The sequence below is a fragment of the Ranitomeya variabilis genome, chromosome 4 (genome assembly GCF_051348905.1).
Source record: "Ranitomeya variabilis isolate aRanVar5 chromosome 4, aRanVar5.hap1, whole genome shotgun sequence".
Taxonomy (NCBI): domain Eukaryota; kingdom Metazoa; phylum Chordata; class Amphibia; order Anura; family Dendrobatidae; genus Ranitomeya; species Ranitomeya variabilis.
In genome coordinates this window covers 698,694,469-698,722,147 of record NC_135235.1, presented here as the reverse complement: position 1 = coordinate 698,722,147, position 27,679 = coordinate 698,694,469, and the positions used below count along the sequence as shown (strand labels likewise).

Sequence of the window (27,679 nt, the reverse complement as noted above, 5' to 3'; positions counted from 1 at the left end):
GCAGGCAGGTGGCAGCCCCCATAGAATGTAAGGGGTGCTGCACCAGGTTGGTGGAGAATCCGATGGATGGGTACCAGGGGGAGAGTGGGAGCGGGGTGCGCTGCATGCCATGGGGAGACAAAGTTTAGTTTGTCAGTCCTCCTATGCTGTCAGAGTCTCTGCTGTAACCGCAGCAGGGCAGTGCTGCATGGAGAGGGGGAGAGACACATACATTCACTTACAGTCTGGAGATCCGCTCGCTGCTCCCGCGGTCACACAGACACGGAGTGTCTCACAACTCTGCCCCCGTGCCAGAAACCAGTCCGGGTGCTGCCGCTCTGTCCTCAGAGTCCGCCCACGTCTATAGTTGAGGAGGAAGCCGGAGGCGGGCGGTGAGGCAACTCAAGGGGGCGTGGCTACAACGCAGTCCCAGGGAACGGAACGAACAGCGGGTACTAATTGGGCTCTCTCTACGTCCCGGAAGTGGGCGGGGCTTCACCGGCGGCCGCAAATTCGGGATTTTAAATGCCCGAAGCGGGACAGCGGGACCCCGGTGCCAAAGTGGGACTGTCACGCTGAAATCGGGACGGTTGGGAGGTATGTGTGTAGAAAAGGCGGCGCGGGGTAATTGTGCCAGTAGTGAGGGGGAATAATGGCGGGAATGTCACTGACTGAGGAGAAGTTTCCATGTAGGGTCTGCACTACAGATATCATTCCCTGAGGCCCCTGATCATGTGACCCCTGACTCCTCCCCTCCTGTGACCTCATCACAGGTCCTGTGCGCACAGAGCAGCCATATATGTGGAGTGCGGCTCTGCAGGTGGAGGTAGGTGCTGGATATTCCCCATTACTGAGCGCGGGGGACATTAACCCCTTCAGCACTGAGACTCTTTTGGGGGTTTTGTTGCCACTTTATAAGAATTATAATGTCTTTGTTCTGTTTCCTGTAATAGATACATAGAACCCAACTATGGAGGACAGGAAGTGAGGGAAGGGATTGTTCTCATAGTACAGGGCCCCTTTCTTGGACCCAACACAGTGTAATGCACCCAATATGCCCCTTATGCAGTATATATGATGCCCCCCGCACAGTATAATGCCTCCTTAGATCCCCTGTGAGCTGGTTTTAGGAGTTGAGTTCCCACCGCTGCACAGGGGGAATCTTGAACCGTGTCTGCTGTGGTCTTCCATTCTGCATCAGCCGCAGTGGAGCCTGCTCAGCGGAGACGTCGGTCCCAGAGTCTCACTCAGTCTGATACTGTGCCAAGGGTTACTGCTGCCTTTCCAGGCTCTGCTGTTGTAGCCTGCACTGGTCAGTTGTGAGCAGGCTTTTCTGGGACTAAGTCCTGCTTTGCACACACTGAGCATGCCTATGGGAGGACCTCTCATTGGAGGTCGGGGTCACACGCTCAGGCCCTGTAGCAGCTCCCATTGGACCACTAGGAAGGTCCTTGTCTGCTGCAGCTATAAAAGGTTCGCATGGCGGCACGGCCGTGTGCTAGTATTAACCTGTGTTATGAGCTTTGCTACTTGGTGGTCATATCTGCATGTGGTTAGGGTTGGCTGAAAAAAGCCCCTAGAATACTGGCACCTCCGGTGAGGAGTTTTGTATGCTTGGATTCAGGGCCCGGCTGAAAAAAGCCCCTAGAAGACCGGCACCTCCGGTGAGGAGTTGTTTGTGTGCTATGCTGACTGCATGACCACTCTTTGCTTCGCTCAGTTAGGTTACTGTGATCCTCTGTGAGGTTAACAGGGCACAGCGTTTTCATATCTTTGCGATTCTGTGAAGTTAACAGAGTTCGCTTATACCGCCATATAGTGCCGCCCATTACGTTGCAGCAGATATCTCTGCACGGTGGACCCCAGGCTGCGAACGCACCTTGTTGTTTCCTTCCTATACTCAGTGCGTTCCGCTAGCCCTAACAGCTGGTGACCGGTTAAAACACACAGACAAACCTGAAGTAACCAATTTAATTATTCATTTCCCTGATAATGGGAATTGTGATCACTATAGCAACAGTGAATAATGCAAAACAGGGTGATTAGGAGGTGAAATATACAATATCATACAATATACAATGAATTCTCCAGCTCACTCTCACTAATTGCAGCCTCTAACTATATGTTACTTTAGCTACTGACAAGGGTGATTTTCCTGACACATATGGTCAACAGCACTGTCTCTTCTGCGAACACAGGCCATAGTGGGTTCTCTGACTCTTCCCGTTAGGCCATAAGTCCTCCTAACAAAATCTTCCAAGGCTCGCTGGGCCGCCTTCACTTCAACCAGCTTTTATCTTGTCTGCTGTGCTACCCTGGACCAACACCTGTACTGACGCAACATGAGGAAAGGGAAAAAGGAATTAATCAGTGCTCACTAGAGTATCACAAGACCATGGGTGCCAGGTTCAATGTGGCTGGAGTCCACTTGTAAATGCAGGCAAAGAAGAAAAAAAAACAGCACGAGGTGATTTCCATAAAAAAAATATCACATTTGTCTTTTTATTTAATCCATAGTTTGCAAAAAGTTAAAAACCTACATTTTACCCTTCGCCATGACAGCACCCACTGGAGAGATAGGGATCCGCCCCAAGGAACAGGAAACCTACAGAGACATAAAAGGGAGCGGTCCCCCTCTCCTCCTCAGTTTAGGTTTCCTGTTCCCAGGGGACAGGATCTCTGAGAAGACTACAGAAGATCATACCTGGGCTAGGAGCATCCGCCTGTGCGGTTTCTGCGGGAACGGCAGGGGATGCAGTCCAGATGCAGCGTCGGGGGAGACTCCGTTAGACGGCTCCCCCCTCGTCTGTCCGGCATGTGGGATGGCTGGGTCCGGGAAGACGCCGCCGATTCCACAGAGCAATGCTGCAGAGGTGCGGCCTTGAAGAGGCTCCAGATGCGGGCCAGCAGGTAAAGGGTCCGGGATCTGCGGCACAGCTGCAGCGGCAGCCGGTACACCGCTCCATAGCGCAGGCCGGGATAAGATGGCGGCTGCACATGCGTGGAGCGGTGTAAGAATCCCCATAATGACCCGGAGGTAGAGGAACACTTCTGGGTCACTCACACAGCGGTGAGGGAAAGCGCGGTTTCGCGCATGCGCAGTACACCGCTGTGAAAGAAAAAAAAAAAAAAAAAGGTTAACTGACCGGATCTTGGCCTATAAAAAGGGGGAAGTTGCAAACGCACAGGCGATGCAACATGTCGTCCCCAGGCAAAACAGTGGACCCAGCAGGTGAGCCAGCCAGCAGAAGGTCCTCAGATGCCAGCCACAGGAGTGAGACCAAGGATTCAAGATCCAGAAAGTCGCAGCCTCCTATTTCGGTACCGTACAGCTTCACTGGGTGAGTGTAATTTCCCCTCTGCCTATAAAGCTGACACCCTTTTCCACAAATGTCGTCTTCTCCCAGGCCAAAAAGAGACAGAAATCTAAGCACAAACAGTGTGCGTTATGTGACGAGCCTCTCCCAGATTCCCACCCAAAAAAACTCTGCAATCAATGTATGGCGGAAACAATGCAGAGTCCATCTATGTCGGTCACAGATATACGGGCCATAATTAGAGAGGAATTACAGGCCATCTCACAAGCCAGTACCCCCCCTAAAAATTCCGGGAAAGAAAAGGCTATATCCAGCTCTGAGTCCGAGGAGGAAGGCGTTATCCACTCAGACTCCTCGCAGGCATCATCCTCTTCCTCAACACATTCCGACATTGAGGGTCGAGCTTGTTTTCCCCTTGATGGGGTGGACAACCTAGTAAAATCCATCAGGAATACTATAGGTTGTGAGGATGCAAAAGACGACCAAACTGCACAAGACATCATGTTTGCAGGGTTGGCAGAGAGGAAGAGAAGAGCATTCCCAGTAATTCCTGCGGTTAAGGCACTGATAAAGAGGGAGTGGGAGAAACAGAACCAGAGAGGTTTTCTCCCGTCAGCCTACAAAAGGAAGTACCCCTTTAATAATGAGGAGTTAATTTCATGGACTAAAATCCCTAAGGTGGACGCTGCAGTCGCCTCCACCTCAAAACAGTCAGCTCTACCAGTCGAGGATGCAGGCCTACTTTCTGATCCTCTAGATCGGAAGGCAGAATCGTCACTAAAACGATCATGGGAGGCTTCCACGGGCATATTTAAACCATCAATTGCCAGTACATGCACTGCTAGATCCATGCTTGTTTGGATTGATCAGCTGGATCAACAAATCGAACAGGGGGTCTCCAGACAAAAATTGCGGGATGCGATACCACTAATTAGAGGTGCAGCAGCATTCATGGCCAATGGTTCAGCTGACTCTCTTCACCTTGCAGCAAGATCAGCCGGTCTGATTAATAATGCCAGACGTGCGTTATGGATGAAGAGCTGGAAGGGGGATACGCAGTCAAAGGCTAAGATCTGTGCTATTCCGTGCGAGGGTGAGTTTTTGTTTGGGAAAGCATTAGACGAGATCCTCAAAAAAGCAAAAGAGAGGAAAAAAGCCTTCCCTGACCCCTCAATTCCTTTCTATAGGAAGACCTTTAGGAAGAGGCCGTTCGGGAAAAGAACACAAAATGAAAGATCGTCACGATGGGCCACAAGAGAGGGAAAACAGGGTGGCACTATGTTTAAAGGCCCCCCCTTCCGTAGAGACAATAAATTCTGAAACACCAGACACCCCAGTAGGGGGTAGGTTAAAATTTTTCTTTCCCCAATGGCGAAAAATCACGTCAAGTTCCTGGGTGCTAAATATTATTAAGGAAGGAATGAAAATAGAATTCCTCCAAATTCCCCATGATTCCTTTATTTTAACAGCCCTTTCCTCACCAGTGCAACAGAAGGCCCTTGAACTGGAAATTAGAAGTCTTATAGTTTAAGAATGTTTTAGTTAGGGTGCCAAAGGGACAAGAGGGTAAAGGGTTCTACTCTCCGTTATTTTTAATCCCTAAACCCGATGGTTCATTTCGAACAATTATAAATCTTAAAAAACTCAATACGTTTATTAAAAATTATACGTTTAAAATGGAGTCTATTAGATCGGCCATTAAGCTCCTTTTCCCAAATTGTAGAATGGGCGGCATTGATTTAAAAGATGCCTACTACCATCTCCCTATCCATAGTAGGTATCAAAAATACTTAAGAGTGGCAGTAACTCTTGAGGGGGAGATTCATCATTTCCAGTATACAGCCATGCCCTTCGGCCTCTCCACGGCACCCAGGATCTTCACGAAGGTAATGTTAGAAGTAATGGCCTACCTTCGCCAGAGAGACACATTAATCATTCCCTACTTAGATGATTTTTTAGTTGTAGGAAATTCGTCCCTTCAATGTGCGGAACGATTAGCTGACACTGTCTCGTCCTTAGAAAGCCTGGGCTGGATCGTCAACTATAAAAAATCCAGACTCATCCCACTCTCTCTTCAGACATTTTTGGGGTTCAATCTAGATTCCATAAAGCAAAAATGTCTACTTCCCCAAGAAAAAATATCTCTTATAGAGGGTAAAGTAGTGGCGGCCATTCACAAACCTCAAATGTCCCTGAGAGCAGGAATGTCCTTGCTAGGATCCCTCTCCTCCTGTACTCCAGCCGTTCAGTGGGCACAACTTCATACCCGAACATTACAACATCAGATACTTCGGGAACAGAGAAAATTTCTGGGGCACCTTGAATCGAAAATAACTTTATCCGAGGAAGTCTTATCCTCCTTAGAGTGGTGGCTAGATAAAGACAACCTAGCGGGGGGTGTCCCTTGGGTAATATCACCATCCCACACGATAACTACGGACGCTAGTCCCCACGGGTGGGGCGCACACATGGGAGATAGATTCTGCCAGGGAACCTGGGATAAGAATGAGGTTTTATATTCATCAAACCTGAAAGAATTGAATGCGGTAAACTATGCACTGCGTCAATTTCTCCCACAGCTACGAGGAAGCCACGTCAGAATCTATTCAGACAACACTACGACAGTGGCGTATTTAAACAAACAAGGCGGCACAAGATCAGACGCTCTAATGTCTTCCGCAAACAGTACCTTAATCCTGGCCGAAAAGCATCTGTTGTCCCTCTCGGCAGTCCACATCAAAGGAGAGGACAATCAACAAGCGGACTTTCTAAGTCGACACACTCTTCATCAAGGAGAATGGTGTCTCAATCCTCACATTTTCCACAAAATAACATTGTTATGGGGCAAGCCCCAAATAGACCTGTTCGCTACAAAACAAAACAAACAAGTCCAGAAATTCGCATCTCGGTCCCGTGCAGATCACCCGGACATTCTAGATGCTCTTCAAACACCCTGGCAATTCAAGCTAGCGTATGCCTTCCCTCCGATAATTCTGCTTCCACAAGTAATACGGAAGATCAGGGAAGAGCAGGCCAGGATAATACTGATAGCGCCATTCTGGCCCAAGAGACCATGGTTCTCGTGCCTGCGGTCAATGTCGGTGACGGATCCTTGGGTCCTTCCCTCAATCCCAAACCTTCTCTCTCAGGGACCTTTCTTCCACCCTCAGGTGGACAGCCTCCACCTGACGGCCTGGAATTTGAAAGGCAGATATTAAATTCCAGAGGGTTTTCAAAAGGCCTAATTGATACACTCCTGCTTAGCAGAAAACCATCTACAACAAAAATTTACACCAAAGTATGGAAGAAGTTTCTACAGTTCCATACTAGTTCAAACCCCTCTGAAGTCCCAATAAAATCTATACTAGAATTTCTACAGAAAGGGAAAGAGTTAGGTCTGTCAGTTAACACACTAAAGGTCCAGGTGTCCGCTCTGGGTGCCCTCTATGGCCATAATATTGCTGGTAATAAATGGGTATCCCGCTTCATCACGGCCTGTGAACGAGTTACTCCTGTCCACATACCTAGGGTAGCTCCTTGGGATCTAAATCTAGTCTTAGACTCTCTAACAGAATCTCCGTTTCAGCCTATAGACACAGCATCCTTAAAACACTTGTCGTTAAAAACAGCCTTCTTAGTAGCCTTAACATCGGCTAGAAGAGTCAGCGACATTCAGGCCTTGTCGATAGATCAACCTTACCTTCTCACATTTCATGACACACTAATCTTAAAACCGGACCCCTTATACCTTCCTAAGGTAGCAGGGAAGTTCCACAGGTCACAAGAGATACATCTTCCTACTTTCTTTAAAGACCCCTCTACTCCTGAAGAACAAAAATTTCATACTCTAGACGTCAGGAGAGTAGTTTTGCAATATATTGGGAAAACTAGTAGTTGGAGGCAGAGTAGGGCTCTGTTCATATCCTTCCAGGGCAAAAAGAAAGGATATGGAGTCACAAGAGCAACATTATCCAGGTGGATAAGAGACGCTATCCGGTTGGCCTATTCCATGAAAAATGAAGAACCTCCGGAGGGTATCAAAGCACATTCCACCAGAGCCATGGCTTCTTCCTGGGCCGAAAAAGGGAACGTGCCAATCGAGGATATATGTAAGGCTGCAACTTGGTTGGCTCCTTCCACTTTCTATAATCACTACAGGCTTGACCTGTCTTCCGAATCTGACCTACACTTTGGCAGGACTATCCTCAGCACGGTGGTCCCCCCCTAGGTATTGGTCTCTGGAAATCTCTCCAGTGGGTGCTGTCATGGCGAAGGGTAAATAGCCGGATTACTTACGGTAATGCTCTTTTAATGAGTCCATGACAGCACCCAGTCACATCCCACCCTAATAAAAGCCAATGTAATTACTTCTATGAAGTTTATATTCTGATGATACATTGTGATGGTTGACTAACACTGGCGGTCCTCCGGGTACTCTGAAATTAAACTGAGGAGGAGAGGGGGACCGCCCCCTTTTATGTCTCTGTAGGTTTCCTGTTCCTTGGGGCGGATCCCTATCTCTCCAGTGGGTGCTGTCATGGACTCATTAAAAGAGCATTACCGTAAGTAATCCGGCTAGTCATTAAATGTCAAGGGGCAAACATCCCCCACACGTCTAATGCCTTTCAGACTTGTCCAGACATGTCCTTACTCATAGGCACAGATGCCTTGATATTTAAAAGGAATCTGTCACCCCAAAAATGGCCTATAAAATAAGGCCACCGGCATCAGGGGCTTATCTACAGCATTCTGTAATGCTGTAGATAAGCCCCTGATGTATCCTGAAGGATGAGAAATAAAGGTTATATCATACTCACCCAGGGGCGGTCCTGGTGCAGTCTGGTCTGATGGGCATCACGGTCTGGGTCCAGCGCCTCTCATCTTCATACGATGACGTCCTCTTCTTGTCTTCCTGCCACGGCTACGGCGCAGGCGTACTTTGCCTCCCATTTTCTTATGATCGCCGCCCTCCTTCTTGCTCCACAGGCTCCCCGGCATCATGCTCCTGCGCAGGCGTACTTATCTGCCCTATTGAGGGCAGAGCAAAGAACTGCAGTGCGCAGGCGCCGGGCCTCTCTGACCTTTCCCGGCGGCTGTGCGCTGCAGTACTGTGCTCTGCCCTCAGCAGGGCAGATAAGTACGCCTGTGCAGGAGCATGATGCCGGGGAGCCTGTGAAGCAAGCAGGAGGGCGGCGATCATAAGAAAATGGGAGGCAAAGTACGCCTGCGCCATAGCTGCGGCAGGAAGACGAGAAGAGGACGTCATCCTATGAAGATGGGAGGCGCTGGACCCAGACCATGACGCCCATCGGACCAGACCGCAGCGGGACCGCCCCCGGATGAGTATAATCTAACATGTTTTTCCAGGTCACCACCTGACAGCACACTGGAGGACGTCCTTCTTATCCATGATGGGACAGGAAACACGAGAGGTTAAAAGGACCCTCCCCCTACCACCCTTCAGTGTTTTTCCTGTCCCATTATGGATAGGAACGGCGAGAGGAAGCTACCGTTCTGTGCGGGGGGATTGTGGATCGGGGGGCTTTGCCTCACCCTTCCCTCCATGAGGCACCCGCTGGCCGACACCCGCCCGAGGGTCCCTCTGCCTACCAGTGTAGCGCTGCTCCTGGTATGAGGATCGCTTCCCCCTGCCGGGGGCTCTCGATCCTTCCGTCACGCCCCCTGGTGCATGCGATCCTGCCGGTTGCCTCTGCGGACGTCGGCGTCTCCATGCGGCCGGCATGAGGAAGCAAATCGTCGCTGCACCATCCTCTCTTTCCGGCCGCGTCACTTCCGGTTTGCGGCTGAGGGGGGCGGGCGGCGTCTCCGAAACAGGAAGCGGTAGTGAGCGCAGGAGCGCTGTACAGATGAACTGACGAGCAGAAATATAAGGTATGTGCAGTAAGCGATCTCCGGTGCATCATGGAGGACGCAGCTAGAGAAGGGCAGGAGTCCACGGCGCTAGTGAGTAGACCAGGGGACCGGTATTATGGACATTTAAAAAAAAAAAAAAAAAATGGGGCATTATCCTGGAGTTTTGTTATTTTTCTATAGGCGGCCTCGTTACCAGAAAAACCGTTAAAGAAGCCTGGCAAAAGCAAAAAATGTCCTATTTGCGCAGCCAAACTGAAAGATACCTGGCAGAAACCCCTATGTGAAGCGTGCACCTGCAGAATCATAGGAGAGGAGCAGGCTTCTCTTATGTCAAATATGAGAGCCATGATAAGAGAGGAGGTCCAGGCTTCTGTATCAGGTCTGGCACTACCTCAAGCCTCACCTTCAGAGAGACCGAGCAAAAGGCAGAGGGTCGATTACTCTTCAGGAGATTCGTTATCTGCTGTATCGGATATAGAGGAGGAAGAGGAGAGCAGAGACCCCCCACAGAGAGGGAGAAAATACTTATTCTCTGCGGCAGACACAGGAGAACTGTTGAAGGCTGTGCGGCATACTATGCAGATTGAGGATCCACAACCATCTTGTTCAGTTCAGGACGAAATGTTTGGTGGCTTGCGCTCACAGACTGCAAAAGTGTTTCCAGTAAATTCCCATATCAGATCCATGATTTTGGATGAATGGGAGGAGGCGGAGAAGAGATTGACTATCCCTAAAGATTTCCGACTCCGCTTGCCGTTTGACCCGGATGAAGTTAAAGAATGGGTCGATATACCTAAAATAGACATTCCATTGGCTAAAGTGTCCAGAAGAACCTCAATCCCTTTTGAGGACTCTTCCAATCTAAAAGAGCCCATGGACAGAAAGGCAGATGGACTTTTAAAAAGGACCTGGGAGAGTTCTTCGGCGGTTATCGGAGCTAATATCGCAGCAACATCAGTGGCTCGCTCCATGGACCTGTGGCTAAATGATCTTCATGATCAATTAATAGCCAAAACTCCTAGAGATACTATCATGAAATCTCTGCCTCTGTTAAAATTGGCAACCGCCTTTTTGGCAGACGCGTCCGCGGAGACGGTTAGGTTCGCGGCTAGAGGTCAATCTCTCTCTAATGCAGCCCGAAGAGCTATCTGGCTCAAAAACTGGTCGGGTGATATGCACTCCAAAAATAAATTGTGTTCCATACCCTTCTCTGGGGGCAGGGTCTTCGGACCGGTCCTCGACGATATATTAGAGAAAGCCTCAGACGTAAAAAAGGGGTTCCCCGAAGAAAAGCCTAAAAAATTCCAGCCCTTTCGGAGACCCCGCTATAATCAGAAACAGGATTACAGGGGTAAAGGGAAGCAAGGTAGATGGAGCTACCAGAAAGGGGGAGACAGTAGACCCAAAACCAAAGACTCGAGTTACTCAGGTCCGAGGTCTAGCTACCATAGGAAATGACGCCATCAGAGTAGGGGGTCGTCTAGCCGGATTCCTAGAAGGTTGGAGGGGGATAACAACGAGTCCTTGGGTGTTACAGGTGGTGTCCCAGGGGTACAAAATCGAATTTTCCTCCCTTCCGCCCGAAAGATTTCTGGTGTCCAGCACACATCTAAAATCATCATCCCCCATGTGGTCGGATATACAGGACCTCCTAAAAATGGCGGCAATTGTTCCGGTCCCCTCCCAAGAAGAGTACAGAGGTCATTACTCGAATCTCTTCTCAATAACAAAACCATCGGGAGAGTCGAGAACGATAATAAATCTGAAGCACCTAAACAACTGGGTGGTATACAAAAGATTCAAAATGGAGTCAATTCGGTCTACCATTCCTCTGTTGGGAAGGGGTATGGTGATGTGCACTCTAGATCTAAAGAGTGCATATTGCCATGTTCCCATTTACCTAAACCACCAAAAATTCCTGCGGTTTGCGGTAAACATGGAAGGGAAGATCTATCACTTTCAATTTCGCTGTCTCCCCTTCGGCCTGGCGTCGGCTCCCAGGGTTTTTACAAAACTTATGGTAGAGGTAGTCGCATATCTGAGAGATCAGGATGTGATGGTAATCCCTTATCTAGACGACTTTTTGATAGCGGCAGAGTCAGTAAACCAGCTCAGGGTCAACTGTCAGTTCCTCATCTCCACACTAGAGAGTCTCGGTTGGATTATAAATTGGAAGAAATCGGATCTAATACCGAAATCCAGAATAAAATTCCTAGGAGTCATGCTCGACTCAGAAACAAGAATGTCCTACCTTCCGGAAGACAGGCTAAAGGGTATAATAAAAAAGGTCCATCATTTCTCCCGAGGCCGAAATACGATCAGAGACGGGATGAGAATACTGGGATTGATGACGGCCTGCATCCCTTGCGTGAGATGGAGCCAGTTTCATTCCCGACAGCTTCAGCAGGGAGTTCTGAGGAGCTGGAACAGGAGGCAAAATTCTCTAAATCAAAGACTGAATCTTTCTTTTCAGATCAAGAGGTCTCTGGTGTGGTGGACTCTCTCCAAAAATCTCCGGGTAGGAGTGTCATGGCTTCAAACCCCAAGTGTGTCAGTCACGACAGACGCAAGTCAGGAAGGTTGGGGCGGTCATGTCCTAGGAAGATATTTCCAAGGTCGTTGGGAAAGAAAGGACAGCAAGAAGTCATCAAACCACAGAGAGTTGCATGCGGTTTGGAAGGTCCTAACGGCGGCACAACATTTGCTGAAGAACAAGCATGTAAAAATCTTCTCGGACAATACGACGACTGTAGCCTTCCTTCGTCATCAGGGGGGCCCAAGACATCTGGCATTACAAGATCTGGCAGAACAGATCTTCAAGTGGGCAGAGAAGTGGGTGCGGTCAATCTCGGCTGTACATCTGGAGGGATCCAAGAACCAGTTGGCAGATTTCCTGAGCAGGAAAAGTGTATCCCCTACAGAGTGGGAACTGAACAGCGAAGTATTCAGGGATCTTTGTCATCGTTGGGGGAAGCCGACTGTGGATCTATTTGCTACAAAGCAAAACGCAAAAGTCAAAACCTTTTACTCCCTAAACCCCTGGGAAAGTCCAGCCGCGATCGATGCCCTGTCACAACCCTGGAGCAACGGTCTTCTCTATGCGTTTCCGCCTCTAGCACTGATTCCAAGGATACTCAGGAAAATTTGCGAGGACGAGGCCAAAGTCATCCTCATAGCTCCTCACTGGCCGAAAAGAAGTTGGTTTCCATTGTTAAAAAAATTATCAGTGGAAGAACCTCTCCTGTTACCAGTAAGAGAGGATCTTCTTCTACAAGGTCCAGTTCTACACCAGAACCCAGGAGCACTTCAGTTGGCAGCATGGATCCTGAACGGAAGATCTTGAGAGCAAAAGGTCTTTCAGATGACGTCATTTCTACCCTTCAAGCCAGCAGAAAGCCGGTGACATCTGCAATCTACACAAAAATATGGAAAACATTTTGTGGATTCTGTGGGGAGATGACAGTTGATACTGACCATCCAGATATCCCGAAAATTCTTGATTTCTTGCAGTCAGGATTTCAAAAAGGTCTTAGACCAAGTACATTAAGAGTCCAGATAGCGGCCCTAAGTACATTCTTTGATTTTTCTCTATCTACCCACCCCTGGATTAGTAGATTCTCTAGAGCAGTCCAGAGGCTAAGGCCATTCATTAGGAAATCAGTCCCGCTGTGGGATCTTAATCTGGTCCTGAATTTTCTGTGTGATCAGTCCTGGGATATAACTGGAGACATAGATATTAACAAACTCTCTCTTAAAACCGCGTTTTTAGTTGCGATCACATCGGCAAAAAGATTGGGGGAACTACAGGCTCTTTCGGTACAGAACCCGTATTTACAGATCTTTGATGATAAAATAGTACTAAGGCTAGATCCGGCCTTTCTCCCTAAGGTCGTCTCCAATACTAATATGAATCAGGAGATTGTTTTACCGTCCTTTTGCCAATTCCCTAAAAACCAAAAAGAAAGATTTTTTCATAACCTTGATGTAAGAGAGTCAGTACTCAGGTACCTTGATCTATCTATACCCTGGAGACAGGACAATAACTTGTTCGTTCAGTTCAGGGGTTCAAATAAGGGGAAAAAAGCGTCTAAAGCGACTATCGCACGGTGGATAAAATCTACAATTGATTTAGCCTACAAAGCCAAAGGTTTGAATTCCCCGGTTAATCTTAAAGCCCACTTATCTAGGGCCATGGCCACATCATGGGTGGAGAAAGGGGGGGCTACGGCAGACCAGATCTGTAGAGCTGCATCATGGTCTAATCTTAGTACCTTTTCTAAACACTATAAGTTAGATGTAGTTTCGCCTCAGTTGGCCTTTGGTAGAAAGGTACTTCAAGCAGTGGTCCCACCCTAAATACCATTCTCCTTTGGTATTTCTCCAGTGTGCTGTCAGGTGGTGACCTGGAAAACAGTAATTAGACTTACTGGTAATTGTATTTCCAGGAATCCATCCTGACAGCACTGTTAGTTCCCTCCCTATTGTTTGATCTTTATACTTATGTGATGTAACATTTGTATGATTGATTATTTTGTTGTAATAAAACTTGTTTTTGCATCCATCCAGATGTGTTACTTTGGAAAAACACTGAAGGGTGGTAGGGGGAGGGTCCTTTTAACCTCTCGTGTTTCCTGTCCCATCATGGATAAGAAGGACGTCCTCCAGTGTGCTGTCAGGATGGATTCCTGGAAATACAATTACCAGTAAGTCTAATTACTGTTTTCTTATCTTTCAGGTTACCTTGGGAACTTATCTACAGCATTACAGAATGCTGTAGATAAGCCCCTGATGCCTTAGGGTACCGTCTCACATAACGATTTATCAACGATCACGACCAGCGATACGACCTGGCCGTGATCGTTGGTAAGTGGTTGTGTGGTCGCTGGAGAGCTGTCACACAGACCGCTCTCCAGCAACCAACGATGCCGAAGTCCCCGGGTAACCAGGGTAAACATCGGGTTACTAAGCGCAGGGCCGCGCTTAGTAACCCGATGTTTACCCTGGTTACCAGCGTAAAAGTAAAAAAAAAACAAACAGTACATACTTACATTCCGGTGTCTGTCCCCCGGCGTTCTGCTTCTCTCCACTGTGTCTGTGCCAGCCGGAAAGCACAGCGGTGACGTCACCGCTGTGCTCGCTTTCCGGCCGGCCGGCGCTCACAGTGCAGAGAAGCAGAACGCCGGGGGACAGACAGCGGAATGTAAGTATGTAGTGTTTTTTTTTTTTTTACTTTTACGCTGGTAACCACGGTAAACATCGGGTTACTAAGCGCGGCCCTGCGCTTAGTAACCCGATGTTTACCCTGGTTACAAGCGAACGCATCGCTGGATCGGTGTCACACATAACGATCCAGCGATGACAGCGGGAGATCCAGCGACGAAAGAAAGTTCCATACGATCTGCTACGACGTACGATTCTCAGCAGGGTCCCTGATCGCTGCTGCGTGTCAGACACAGCGATATCGTATGGATATCGCTGGAACGTCACGGATCGTACCGTCGTAGCGACAAAAGTGCCACTGTGAGACGGTACCCTTAGCCTTAGTTATAGGCCATTTTTGGGGTGACAGATTCCCTTTAATGACTAGTATGTTTTGTTTAACTTTTTGCAAACTATGGAATAAATAAAAAGACAAATGTGAATTTTTTTATGGAAATCACCTGGTGCTGTTTTTTTTTCATATTTACCTGTACTGAAGTCAGTGCTGGAAGCAATAGGCCCTGTTACTCGCGCCTCCTGCTCTTCACTGCAGGCCTATACTACTGTGCGGAATCTCCTCACAAATCTTCGGTGCTTGAGCAAAGGCGGATGTCTCTTGTACCAGAAGTAATAAGAGCTGAGACTCTGCTTTTGCCTGGCATAGTTTGGACTGTGGGTCTTGATGGGCACATGTCAGGTTCTCAGGCCTTGACAGTCATAGTCTGGACTCCGGGTCTTGACCAGAGCAGGTCTGGTTCTCGGGCCTTGGCTGGCATAGTCTGGACTCTTGGACTTGTCTGGTGGTGCCTGGGTTCTGCCACCATAACTAGCTGTCATGTGACCGCGACGTCATCACACCCTGGGACCGTAAGCTGCCGCCTGCACCGCACACAGGCGACAGAACTACAAGGGACCCTCTGAAGGTGAGTATATGTTTATTTTTTATTTTTTAACCTTTGACATACGTGGCTGGGCAATATACTACGTAGCTGGGCAATATACTACGTGACTGGCCAATGTACTACGTGGCTCTGTGCTGTATACCAGGGGTGTCAAACTGCATTCTTCGAGGGCCTCAAACCATGCGTGTTTTCCAGATTTCCTTAGCATTGCACAAGGTGCAGGAATCATTATCTGTGCAGGTGGTTAAATTATCACCTGTGCAATACAAGGATATCCTGAAAACATGACCTGTTTGCGGCCCTTGAGGAATGCAGTTTGACACCCCTGCTGTATACTATGTCACTGGGCAATATACTACGTGGCTGGGAACTATACTACGTCACTGGGCAATATACTACGTGGCTGGGCAATATACTACGTGGGCTTTGCAATATACTACGTGGACATGCATATTCTAGAATACCCGATGCGTTAGAATTCGGCCACCATCTAGTAGTATATAACAGCCCATGTAGTATATAGCACAGACCACGCAGTATATAACACAGCCCACGTAGTATATAACACAGTCACGTAGTATATAGCAGTGTGGGCACCATATCCTTGTTAAAAAAAGGAATTAAAATAAAAAATAGTTATATACTCACCTTCCAGCGGCCGGATCCAGCCCAGGCCTTTAGCGATGCACCCACCAGGTCCGTTTCCAGTGATGCTTTGCGGCAATTACCGCAAAGCATTACTGGGACTGGAGCATCGCGAGGAGTGGGAAAAGCTGCCGGGGATGCCGGAAGGTGAGAATATCAAGATTTTTTTTAATTATTATTTTTAACATTATATCTTTTAACTATTGATGCTGCATAGGAAGCATCAATAGTAAAAAGTGAAGCAGTGTTTAAATCCCACCCCAATATCGCTGATTAGTCGCGGCCGGCCGGGCCCGACCAATCAGCGACGCGGGATTTCAGTTACAGACAAACAGACGGAAATGAACCTTAGACGATTGTGTATATATATATATGTCTCAATGACATATACTATGTGTAGACATTTATTCTATCTATTCTATTCTAACCTGTTAGTGTGATTTTACTGTACACCGCGCTGAATTACCAGCTTTTCTATAGAACACCGCTGCGTATTTCTAGCAAGTCACTCTGATGGTCCGTGTGTAATCTTTATTTTTTTCACCCCCATAGACTTTAATTGGTGGATTTTTTGTGCAATACGCTGACAAACTCAGCATGCTGCGATACTCTTAGGCTACTTTCACATTAGCGTTTCCCTGATGTGCGGCAGGCTGCGGACTTCCTCCGTGAAGCCCCGCCCCCAGCCGCACCTCCGCTGCTAGCTCCGCCTACTTTTGCATGCGGCCCGCATGCGACCTCCGTACCTATCTTTAACATTAGGTACGCAGGTCGTGCGGCTGTATGCAGATGCTGCCGCATGCGTCGTTTTGACGATGCAGAAAAAATAAAAATGCTACAGGCTGCGTCCTACGCTGGTCGCCGCATCGTCAAAACGACGCATGCGGCAGCATCTGCATACAGCCGCACGATCTGCGTACCTAATGTTAAAGATAGGTACGGAGGTCGCATGCGGGCCGCATACAGAAGTAGGCGGAGCTAGCAGCGGAGGTGCGGCTGGGGGCGGGGCTTCACGGAGGAAGTCCGCAGCCTGCCGCACATCAGGGAAACGCTAATGTGAAAGTAGCCTTAGTCCGTAAAATATGCCTGCGAAATATATGGCAGATAGGAGCTGCTCCATAGAGAATCATTGGTCCGTGTTTTTGCTCCTCTCATACGTCCATAAAACTCTCTAATGTGACACCGGCCTAATAGAAATACGGCAGAAAAGAGAGGAAGAAAGTTCAGAGAAGAAGCTTCATAGAAAGACATTGAAGTTACAGACGCCATTTAACCCTTTGGAGTAGCCTCCATACATTATGATAGTACAAGATGCCCCAAACAATATGCTACCACTAGATAATAAATCCTCACTTTTACCCATTGTTGATGCCATATGGTGCCCCTTTCTTGATTCCCACGCACAAAATTATGTTCTCACGGTACATAAATTCACATTTGGGTGTTTTCAAGTAATATATGAAAGTCTATGAGAAAATACTATAAGACTATCATATCCAGAAAAAAAAACACATTACTTGGAGACATTGACTTCAAATATCTCCTGTCTTCTTGTTCTTACAAACTAGAAATCTTTTATAAAAGCCTCAAACTTCTGTGTGTGAATCAGACCTGAGATCTAACGTGACAGAAGATTACAGTGCGGGGAAGACGGGAAACCTTCATACAGACGGCCGGTGATGATGGAGTCAGTGACGGACTCTGGACAAATCTGTTTCTAGAGCCGTAGTAGAAGATGAAGATGTCGTCCTCATCATGAAGTAGTTATTTCTCCTGTCACGTGTAATGAATGTCTCCTGCAGTATTGCTAATGCCGATTCCAGTGTCGGTAAATGAGACGAGAATTAGCGTTATGGAAGATGAATCTATGAGGAACGTATTCAGCTGCCGACTCCGAGGAAGAAACTGCTTGTTGTCTGTGGCCTAAATATATAGGTTTTATTAGTAGATGTAAAGAAGGAAACTAAATGCTGTAAAAAAAAAAAAAAAAAAATACCATTGGTGCTTGGGTCGCCGCCAGTCTCTGTATTTCCTTCTCACTCCCAACTATCTTGTGATTCCTACAGCCAATCAGTCACCGAAGCAGTGAGTACATTAGCCAGTGATTGGGAGCATGGAGGAGATGTCTTAGTTATTCAACTTATGTTACAGTCCATACAAGACAAGAGAATACAACACACGTTCTATCTCCTGATGTTTCCCTTATTATCTCCAGTAATTGTATTATTACACAGGATTTTTATGATGTTACATCGGCTCATCTTCTTCTTATTCAGGTCTCTACAATATCGGATCCTCTCAGCAAAGATCTTCTATAGAATTTTCCTGATTTACTCATCAAGGATGGATATGGACAGAGACAAGATGGCGGAGAGGATATTACACCTCACATTAGAGATCCTCTTCCGGCTTACTGGAGAGGTGAGAAATTTTGATCGCATCACATTACATCATTCTTTTCTATGGGAATAACAGATGGAAAGAACTGGAGAGGTGAGGACTCCGGAAATATCTGTAGTGAGATTTATTGATGTGTCTCTCCATAACCAGGATTACACAGTGGTGAAGAAGACCTCTAGTGAGTGCTGTCAGGAGCCTGTGTCTGAGGGATGGGGAATACCCCTGAGCCCAATCACGGGGCCTCCACCTCACCCCCTGATACATAAGGACATCAATGACCAGAAGATCCTAGAACTCACCTACAAGATGATTGATCTGCTGACTGGAGAGGTGACACTGCTGAGAATGCTGGGACATTATACAGTAATGCTATGAAGGGATCGGGGGGATGACGGTATCATTGTATGTGTCAGGTTCCTGTAAGGTGTCAGGATGTCGCTGTCTATTTCTCCATGGAGGAGTGGGAGTATTTAGAAGGACACAAAGATCTGTACAAGGACGTCATGATGGAGGTTCCCCAGCCCCTCACATCACCAGGTAATGGACAGGACTAAATACACACAAACTATAAATATCTGTATGAATTAATTCAAAGTATGTGTTTCCTCTAGTTCTATCCAATAAGAGGACAACACCAGAGAGATGTCCCCATCCTCTTCTTCCACTGGAAAGTAAACAAGAAGATCCCAATGTTCCTCAGGATCATCAGGTAGATAGAGAGAAGGTGTCATAAGATCTCCCCTATGATGTGTAGACGGCTGTGAAGGTCTTGTGCTCAGTCGTGTTTTATCCTCCAGTATTATATGTTTTATACTTGTGTAATGAGAACGGTGGAGATGGCAGGATTAGAGCTGATCATAGATGTGACTTCTCCATCTGTCTGTGACTTTTACAATATTTGTTTCAGGGAGAAGATCTGACCCATATTGATACTACAGAGACATATGTGAGGGGTGATGAGCGGTGTAAAGAGGAGATTCCTACATATGACTACACAGGTGAGTAGTGACCACTAAATGCAGAGAAGTCACAGATTCTTCTAAGTTACCGTCTGTGGCTGCTTTATCGGTGGTGTAGTCCGACTGTATCTCAATCGTGTGGTCTCCATTTTGCCTCTAGACTACAACATTCTCCTCCATCCAAAACTGTTCAAATTACTTTGGGCATTAAAAGCCCATTTCCATAGAAGGTATAGCCTGGAGGATCCACCTATCCCCTGAAATTAGGAGACTCAGATCGTTACCTGCCCAGATCTGTAAACTACAAAGTAAAATGACAGCGTACATAGAATGTGCTGACAAGTTAGAAAATCACTTGAAGAAAATATTATGATGGGCCTGTAAGAGAAAGCGGAGGGTAATGATGCTGTTGGCTTCCTAGATCCCTGATATATTATTGGATGAATCTCCCTTCTCCCCCTTCTGTGCTGCTGAATGTGCTCATATGGTCCCTACAAGACCAGGTCCAGTCTTTCTGGTTGAACTTCACTTTTATAATCAATAACATTAAATGTGCAGTGAGGCCAAGTGTGAATTTCTGTACAATGACAACAGAGTTTCCCTTTATCCTGACTTTTCAATTTCTTTTAAATCCGACTAACTTCAAGAAGGATTGTGATAAACTATATAAAAGACATTACACCTGTGCCATGATACATCTCTAAGCTGTGTGTGGCTGATGGCTTTAATGTAGATTTATTCACGCCTGCAGGAGATGTGTTGGCATGATTCAAGCCCTGGTTTCATGGATACACTCCACATCATAACTTACATTATGTTTTCAATCCTCAAGAATTCTGATTACTGCAAGATCTCCTAAAATGGGGGGCACTAATACTTACTCTACTCTTCTGTCCAGGACTCCTATGGTCCACCATAAATGAGTGCAACTCTGGTTTAGTGTTGGAGCTTTCCCCTCATACATACGTTGTTGTTAGGGATGTATCATAGAATGAAAAAAGGATTTTTTTTTACCTGTTCATCTGTATGATAGTTTGATTGTGGTGGCATCGGCCTGCCTCAGTTATCTGAGTCTGTAACTCCATGGTTGTCCTTAAAAATAAGTCTCCATTGTCTCTTCCAAATGCTTCAGATCTAAATTTATCACACGTCCGCTCTGCACTATTATAAATAGTTCAGTTTAAAAGTATATTTCTTGTTGAAACTCTGATAAAAAATATTGTCCTTTACGATAGTTTATATTGCCAAGAGCCCCCAAGCCCCATACTCTAACTACCCTAAAGAAGTTTTACCATTAGTTACTCATTTTTTTATACTTAAAAAGACTGTCCAGCTTGATCATTTCAGTAGATGTGTTATTGCCTAAAGTCACAGTTTTGCCTATCATCCTTTAACTTCTTTAACCCCTCTACATCTGGACTTACACACAGACCCCTAGGCTTGGGCTATGTTCTTAGTTTCTTTTCTGTAGTGTGAGATGGCAAGAAGATTAGTTAGGTAGTCTGGCCACTACCGGGTGGGCAGTGAAAATACAAAGTCAGTAAACAGGCTAGGGTCACAACAGGAAAAAAAACCACAAGCTGGGAGCTGAGTACAGAGGACTGAACCAGAGACGAACAAGCTTGTTTCTCGCAGCTTCCAGCAATATGTTTCGAGCTTTAGTGGGGTGCGGTGCTTCCCAATTGGCTGAAGTAAGGAGCAGATTATTTTAACTGGACAGCATACACACCCAAACTGCCAGAATGGATGGTACCACAGGTTGCAGGCACCTTAATCTTAGTGGCTGCACAGAGTCTGCACCCCCCAGCAGGGCCGGTTTTAGGCAAAGTGGGGCCCTAGGCAAAGTTTAAAATGGGGCCCCAAATGCTAACATATTGCACGTCACACAGAAGCATTTCGGTTGTATTTACCTGCGCTGATCTCAGGCCGCTAAACGAGTGTGATCGACAATACTGAAGTCGTTGGACGCTTGTTTCCCGGCCTCTTTCCACCATCTGAGAAAGAATGATGGAACAGAACCATCACTAATAGATCACTAACAGATCACCATACAGTATCATGTTATCAGCAGCACATCTACAGTTTATACTGGCGATGTGCTGCTGAGAACAATGATTTTTATTCCGGCATAAACAATCCAATCACCCAATGAATATGCAGCATTTTGCTTGTTTAGTATAATACACCCCATAGTCCTCCATATATTATAATGTGCACCACAGTCCTCCATATTGTAAAATGCACACCCCATAGTCCTCCATATAGTTTTATACTCTTCCCATAGTCCTCCATATAGTATACAGCAGAGCCCACAGTAGTATACAGCAGAGCCCCCAGTGGTATACAGCAGAGCCCCCAGTGGTATACAGCAGAGCCCCCAGTAGTGCACAGCAGAGCCCCCAGTGGTATACAGCAGAGCCCACAGTGGTATACAGCAGAGCCCCCAGTGGTATACAGCAGAGCCCCCAGTAGTGCACAGCAGAGCCCACAGTAGTGCACAGCAGAGCCCACAGTAGTGCACAGCAGAGCCCACAGTAGTGCACAGCAGAGCCCACAGTAGTGCACAGCAGAGCCCACAGTAGTGCACAGCAGAGCCCACAGTAGTGCACAGCAGAGCCCACAGTGGTATACAGCAGAGCCCACAGTGGTATACAGCAGAGCCCCAAGTGGTATACAGCAGAGCCCCAAGTGGTATACAGCAGAGCCCCCAGTAGTATACAGCAGAGCCCCCAGTAGTGTACAGCAGAGCCCCCAGTGGTATACAGCAGAGCCCCCAGTGGTATACAGCAGAGCCCCAAGTGGTATACAGCAGAGCCCCAAGTAGTATACAGCAGAGCCCCCAGTTGTATACAGCAGAGCCCCCAGTAGTATACAGCAGAGCCCCCAGTAGTGTACAGCAGAGCCCCCAGTGGTATACAGCAGAGCCCCTAGTAGTATACAGCAGAGCCCCCAGTAATATACAGCAGAGCCCCCCCCCAGTAATATACAGCAGAGCCCCCAGTGGTATACAGCAGAGCCCCCAGGGGTATACAGCAGAGCCCCCAGGGGTATACAGCAGAGCCTCCAGGGTTATACAGCAGAGCCCCCAGTAGTATGCAGCACAGCCCCCAGTGGTGTAAACCACAGCTCACATCCCCCCCTCCCCTCTCCTCTCCTCCCCTCTCCTCTCCCCGTCCAGTAAAAAGAAAAAAAAACAAAACACAAGCTCCTCACCTCTCCACACGTGCCCGCGCTGCTCCTGTATCGGCGGCTGCAGCTGCTCTGCCTGGGACACAGTGAGTGCGCGCGCATCCGCTGTGTCAGAGGCAGAGCGGGGAATGATGGGAGAGGGGGCGTCAGGTGACGCTCTCTCCTCCATCATTGCTTTGAACTGTACCGGCAGACGCCGGTACAGTTCAATGCGGCGGGGGAGTCGGCGCTGGCGGCAGGCGGGCCCCCTGCCTCACAGGGGCCCCATAGCGGCTGCGTGATTTGCCGCTAGCTGGGGGCCCCTGGGGGAGTGGGGGCCCCAGGCAGCTGCCTGGTCTGCCTGCCCCTAACGCCGGCCCTGCCCCCCAGAGCTTCTGGTTCTGATGTCTCTTCCATTACCAGCACCGCCTGCAGAGTGAATAACCAGACATCATAGGAGCAGATCCCAGAGAAGTTGGGACACAGCATTTGTAAAAGCCCCAATATGACAAGATGTCAAAAAACCAAAGCAGTAGAAATCCTCATAAAGTGACTATTTTGGACAATCTAACCCTCAGTGAGTTAATCTATAGGAGTAGTGACAATTTTAACTTCACAGCCACTTTCTGGTAATTAGCATGCAGTGGATGTTATAGAGTAAAAATTGAAAATATACCATTTTATTACACATAGTGCCCAGATTGTGCTCCAGAAAACACACGCAACGTAAATTAAGTGGGTTCTTCTCACTATAGTAATAACAAATGCATTAAAATGGTAGAACTCCGGCACACGATAGATACATTTTTAATGTTTTATTGTGCTGAAGCAAGAAAATCCACAATTTCGGATAATAGACCCATATGAATACAGATGTGTTTAAATCAAACGATTGAACGCAAATCTGCCTTCCTCAAGATACATCTGTTTTTATAGGTTCAGGGTCCCCGGGTGATGGAGTAAGGTGTCCATGTGCCATGTGCACACCAATGCACATGGACACCTTACTTCACCACTCGGGGAAACTGAACCTGTAAAAACAAATGTATCTTGAGAAAGGCAGATTCACGCCGAAATGTTAATGATTTAAACACATCTGTATTCATATTGTTAGGGCTAGCGGAACGCACCAAGTAATAGGGTGATACATACGAGGTGCGTTCGCACCGGGGTCCACCGTGCAGAGATATCTGCTGCAAGTAATGGCGGATGGACACTGAGCTCACATGTGGGTTAAACTTCACCCCGGGTGAAATGAAAGCAAGCTCTGTTGCCTCACAGAGTCGCGCTGTACACAGGAACTAAAACCCTAACTAAAAGTTGTGCTTGCTCTGGAACTCTTCTATTCTAACCGCACACATGAAGGAACCAGATGCTAAGCCAAGGCTAATTGCCCCCACTGACGCTAGCTGCCTGCCTGAGTATACAGCCCCAAGTCTAAACAGACTCACACCACTTATATAGAGCGTGGCAGAGTATCCACTGGCAAATGCCAAACACAAATGATACTAGCACATAGCCGTGCGGCCGTGCAAACCTTTTATAGCTGTAGCAGTTCAGGACCTTCCTAGTGGACCAATAGGAGCTGCTACAGGACCTGAGCGTGTGACCCCCAACCTCCAATGAGAGGTCTTCCCCTGGGAATGCTCAGGAGGGAAAAAGCAAGACTTAGTCCCAGGAGCGACTGCTCGCCCCCAAACAGCACTAGTTATTATGGCTGAACCTGGAAGGGCAGCAGTAACCAAAAGTGCAGTATCTGTCCTGGCCAGGCGCTGGGACTGATGTCTCCGCTGAGCAGGCTCCACTGTGGCTGGAGAAGAATAGGAGACCGCAGCAGACATGGCTCGAGATTCCCCCTGTGCAGCGGCAGGAACTCGACGCCTAAAACATATAGGTATATTTTCTGAAATTGGGGATTTTCTTGTTTCAGAACAATAAAACATCGGTCACTGGCTTTCCCTGTCTGGCAGAGAAAATTGCGCGTGAGCCCACGCCAGTTTATTCTGTGAATTAATCCTTTAACCCCTAGAGCTCCCAAATTTTACAGACACATACTACTAACATTATTTGTGAGGGATATATAAAAGAAATAAAACGATATGCAGTGGATTACCTTGTCTCATATCTTGTCGGGTCCTGCAGTCTATCTATCTATCTATCTATCTATCTATCTATCTATCTATCTATCTATCTATCTATCTATCTATCTATCAGAACTGCTGTATGTAAAAGCTCATGTTAAAATCGCATTGCACACGGATGTAATACGGATGTCATACCGATGTTGCTATAAATAATCGCATTGACCTTTCATAACACTCGCATGACAATCGCATATTTTTCCTGTTTTTTGGGTCTGGAAATCGGACAGTTTTTTTTCTCCCAAATGGGTATGAGGCCTAAGACTGAAAACTGTCATTTTCTTGGTGAATAATTAACATTTTTTACATAACTTGTCATTTTTACTGACAGTTTAAGTAGAAATGTTCAAAACTATTAAGTTTGAGGATATTTAATTGAAAAATAATTGGTTTTATTCTTAGCAGATGACTGTACCAGGAGATCAGAGGGACAGCTGACATCTTTAGTTTTTAAATCAGATGATCTTGAGATTCCGCAGGATACAATTGAAGTGAATGCCACTACTCCAGATATACCATCATCTGTTCACAGCAAAGATCTGTCATCTGATCCTTTGAAACAGGTTCCGTCTTCTGATTCATTACCAACTACTAAGGAAAATAAAATTCTTAAAATAAGCATTAAAAAACAAATTGCTCCTAAATCAAAGAAGCCGTTTTCACCTTCAGAATATGGAAATAGCTTTCCCATTGAAAAGTCTTTTTTTAAACATGGAACAATTCACACAGCAGACAACAAATTTTCTTGTTCCAAGTGTGGGAAATGTTTTAACAAAAAATCACATCTTGTTATACACCACAGAACTCACACAGGGGAGAAGACTTATTCCTGTTCAGAATGTGGGAAATGTTTTAACCAGAAATCAGATTTGCTTAAGCACCAGAGAATTCACACAGGGGAGAAGCCTTTTTCTTGTTCAGAATGTGGGAAATGTTTTAAACAGAAACCACATCTTATTATACACCACAGAACTCACACAGGGGAGCAGCCTTTTTCCTGTTCAGAATGTGGGAAATGTTTTAACCAGAAATCAGATATTGTTATACACCAGAGAACTCACACGGGGGAGAAACCTTTTTCCTGTTCAGAATGTGGGAGATGTTTTAACCGGAAAGCATATCTTAATTACCACCAGAGAAACCACACAGGGGAGAAGCCTTTTTCTTGTTCAGAATGTGGAAAATGTTTTAACTGGAAATCAGATTTGCTTAAGCACCATAAAATTCACACTGGAGAGAAGCCTTTTTCCTGTTCAGAATGTGGGAAATGTTTTAACCGGAAAGCGCATCTTGATTACCACCAGAGAAACCACACAGGAGAAAAGCCTTTTTCCTGTTCAGAATGTGGGAAATGTTTTAACTGGAAATCAGATTTTGTTATGCACCACAGAACTCACACAGGGGAGAAGCCTTTTCCCTGTTCAGAATGTGGGAAATGTTTTAACCGTAAAACATGTTTGCTTAAGCACCAGAGAACTCACACAGGGGAGAAGCCTTATTCATGTTCTTAATGTGAGAAATCTTTTAAACTGAAATGGTATTTTCTTAAAGGGGTTGTTATCATGTTTGGCTTTGTTAAAATAAAAAAAATCATATTCAACTTCGGTGCCAGTGCTGTTCCACCGGTATCCGCAATCGCGTTCCTGGGGCTCATATGAGGTTGTTACATTGCAAAAGCCCTGTACCCAATCAGCCCTAGCTTCACTCTCCCCACCCGCAGACGTAGTAAACATCAACAGGAAGCCAGGGCTGCGACTTCTTTCACTTCCTCTTATTATTCTGAAGGTGAGAACAGTGAAGCCAGCGCTAACTGGACACGGGGCTCACATGACATAATAACCTGAGCCCCCAAAACGCAAGTGCTGACACCGCTGGATCCACGCCAGCATTTGAGGTTTATAGAAATGTTTTTTTATTTTAACAGGACCAAACATCAGGAATTAGAAGTCAAAATCCCACACAGAGTAGAAGACATTATCAGATCTAGAGTGTGAAAAATGAATTACTGGAAAATAGTATTTTGTTGAACAACAAAAATAACTCAGAGAAACAATATACGTTATTGACAAATTGTACAAAAATATAGAACAGCCAGACGTATTATTGAATGAGAAAGGGAACATATTTCTTGGACTATAAGACATTTTTCCATTACGTCCCACCAGACAGCACAATTATTTATTATTATTATTATTATTTATTTATATAGCACCATTAATTCCATGGTGCTGTACATGAGAAGGGGTTACGTCAAAATACAAATATCACTTACAGTAAACAAAACTAACAATAACAGACTGATACAGAGAGAAGAGGACCCTGCCCTTGCGGGCTTACATTCTACAGGATTATGGGGGAAGGAGACAGTAGGGTGAGGGTTGCAGTAGCTCCACAATAAAGTTTTTACAAAGATACATCAGTAGAACAAAGATATTTTGATATTTTCAATGTTACATGGTATCATTATATATTATTGCTATACATAAAATACAATAAAGTTGTCATCTTCTTCCAAGGATTCGAATTTATTCATTCAATCTAATACAGCCCCCCTCCCCCGATAACACTCCAGAGAAATCTGTATTCATATTATTATTTTTTATGATGTGTATACATTAGAATATCTGCCGTTCAGTTATCATAATTAGTTTGCATGTGTACTGGCCCTACTTAGATCACTTAACCTGGATTGATCATGCTACAAATTTTCCTGAAGCCAGAAATTGCTGTATGTTATCTCACAGTGCTCCAGTTGGTAGACCTGGACATTCGACCAGGATCCCCAGATGTTGTCAAATTTCCAACCAAATAATATTGTTTTGTTTACTGTATTTATTAACTCACTAGCTGTTGGTGGTTGAGCATCTGGCCAATGTTTGAAATAAGTTTGCAAGCTTGCTACAATGGGGTCTCTTTTCCGGCGGCGCCCCCCCCCCCCCCCCCCCCCCGTCTGCACCTCTTTCTTCTGGTAAGCCTGTTCTTTACATTTGTTGCCATGTTATAGGTGGTTTACTATTTCTTATTTCAGTCCGTTGTGTGTTATTGAACTGCTTGATATACTATTTTCACTCAGGCTCACCAATTTTACTCTGCAC

At 46.3% G+C, this 27,679-nt stretch overlaps 2 protein-coding genes across 2 annotated transcripts in view; one reads left to right on the top strand and one right to left on the bottom strand.

Annotated features, from left to right (window-relative positions):
• The window catches only part of LOC143767730 (uncharacterized), a 598,000-nt gene that overhangs the window by 251,518 nt on the left and 318,803 nt on the right, over window positions 1–27,679 (bottom strand). The window lies entirely within an intron of this gene.
• On the top strand, window positions 734–27,097 carry LOC143767744 (uncharacterized). Its single transcript, XM_077256260.1, has 7 exons — window positions 734–805; window positions 18,193–18,337; window positions 18,467–18,646; window positions 18,730–18,853; window positions 18,928–19,025; window positions 19,224–19,314; window positions 24,990–27,097. Exons 2-7 carry the CDS (start codon window positions 18,260–18,262, stop codon window positions 26,093–26,095), a joined length of 1,677 nt encoding a protein of 558 aa, XP_077112375.1. The 5' UTR covers window positions 734–805; window positions 18,193–18,259; the 3' UTR covers window positions 26,096–27,097.

Excerpts from the sequence above, each read along its gene's own strand:
- LOC143767744 (XM_077256260.1), top strand. The coding sequence starts at position 18,260 with ATGGATATGGACAGAGACAAGATGGCGGAGAGGATATTACACCTCACA. Across the intron at positions 18,647-18,729 it reads TTGATCTGCTGACTGGAGAG|GTTCCTGTAAGGTGTCAGGA; the intron begins GTGACACTGCTG and ends TGTATGTGTCAG. Across the intron at positions 19,315-24,989 it reads TCCTACATATGACTACACAG|ATGACTGTACCAGGAGATCA; the intron begins GTGAGTAGTGAC and ends TATTCTTAGCAG.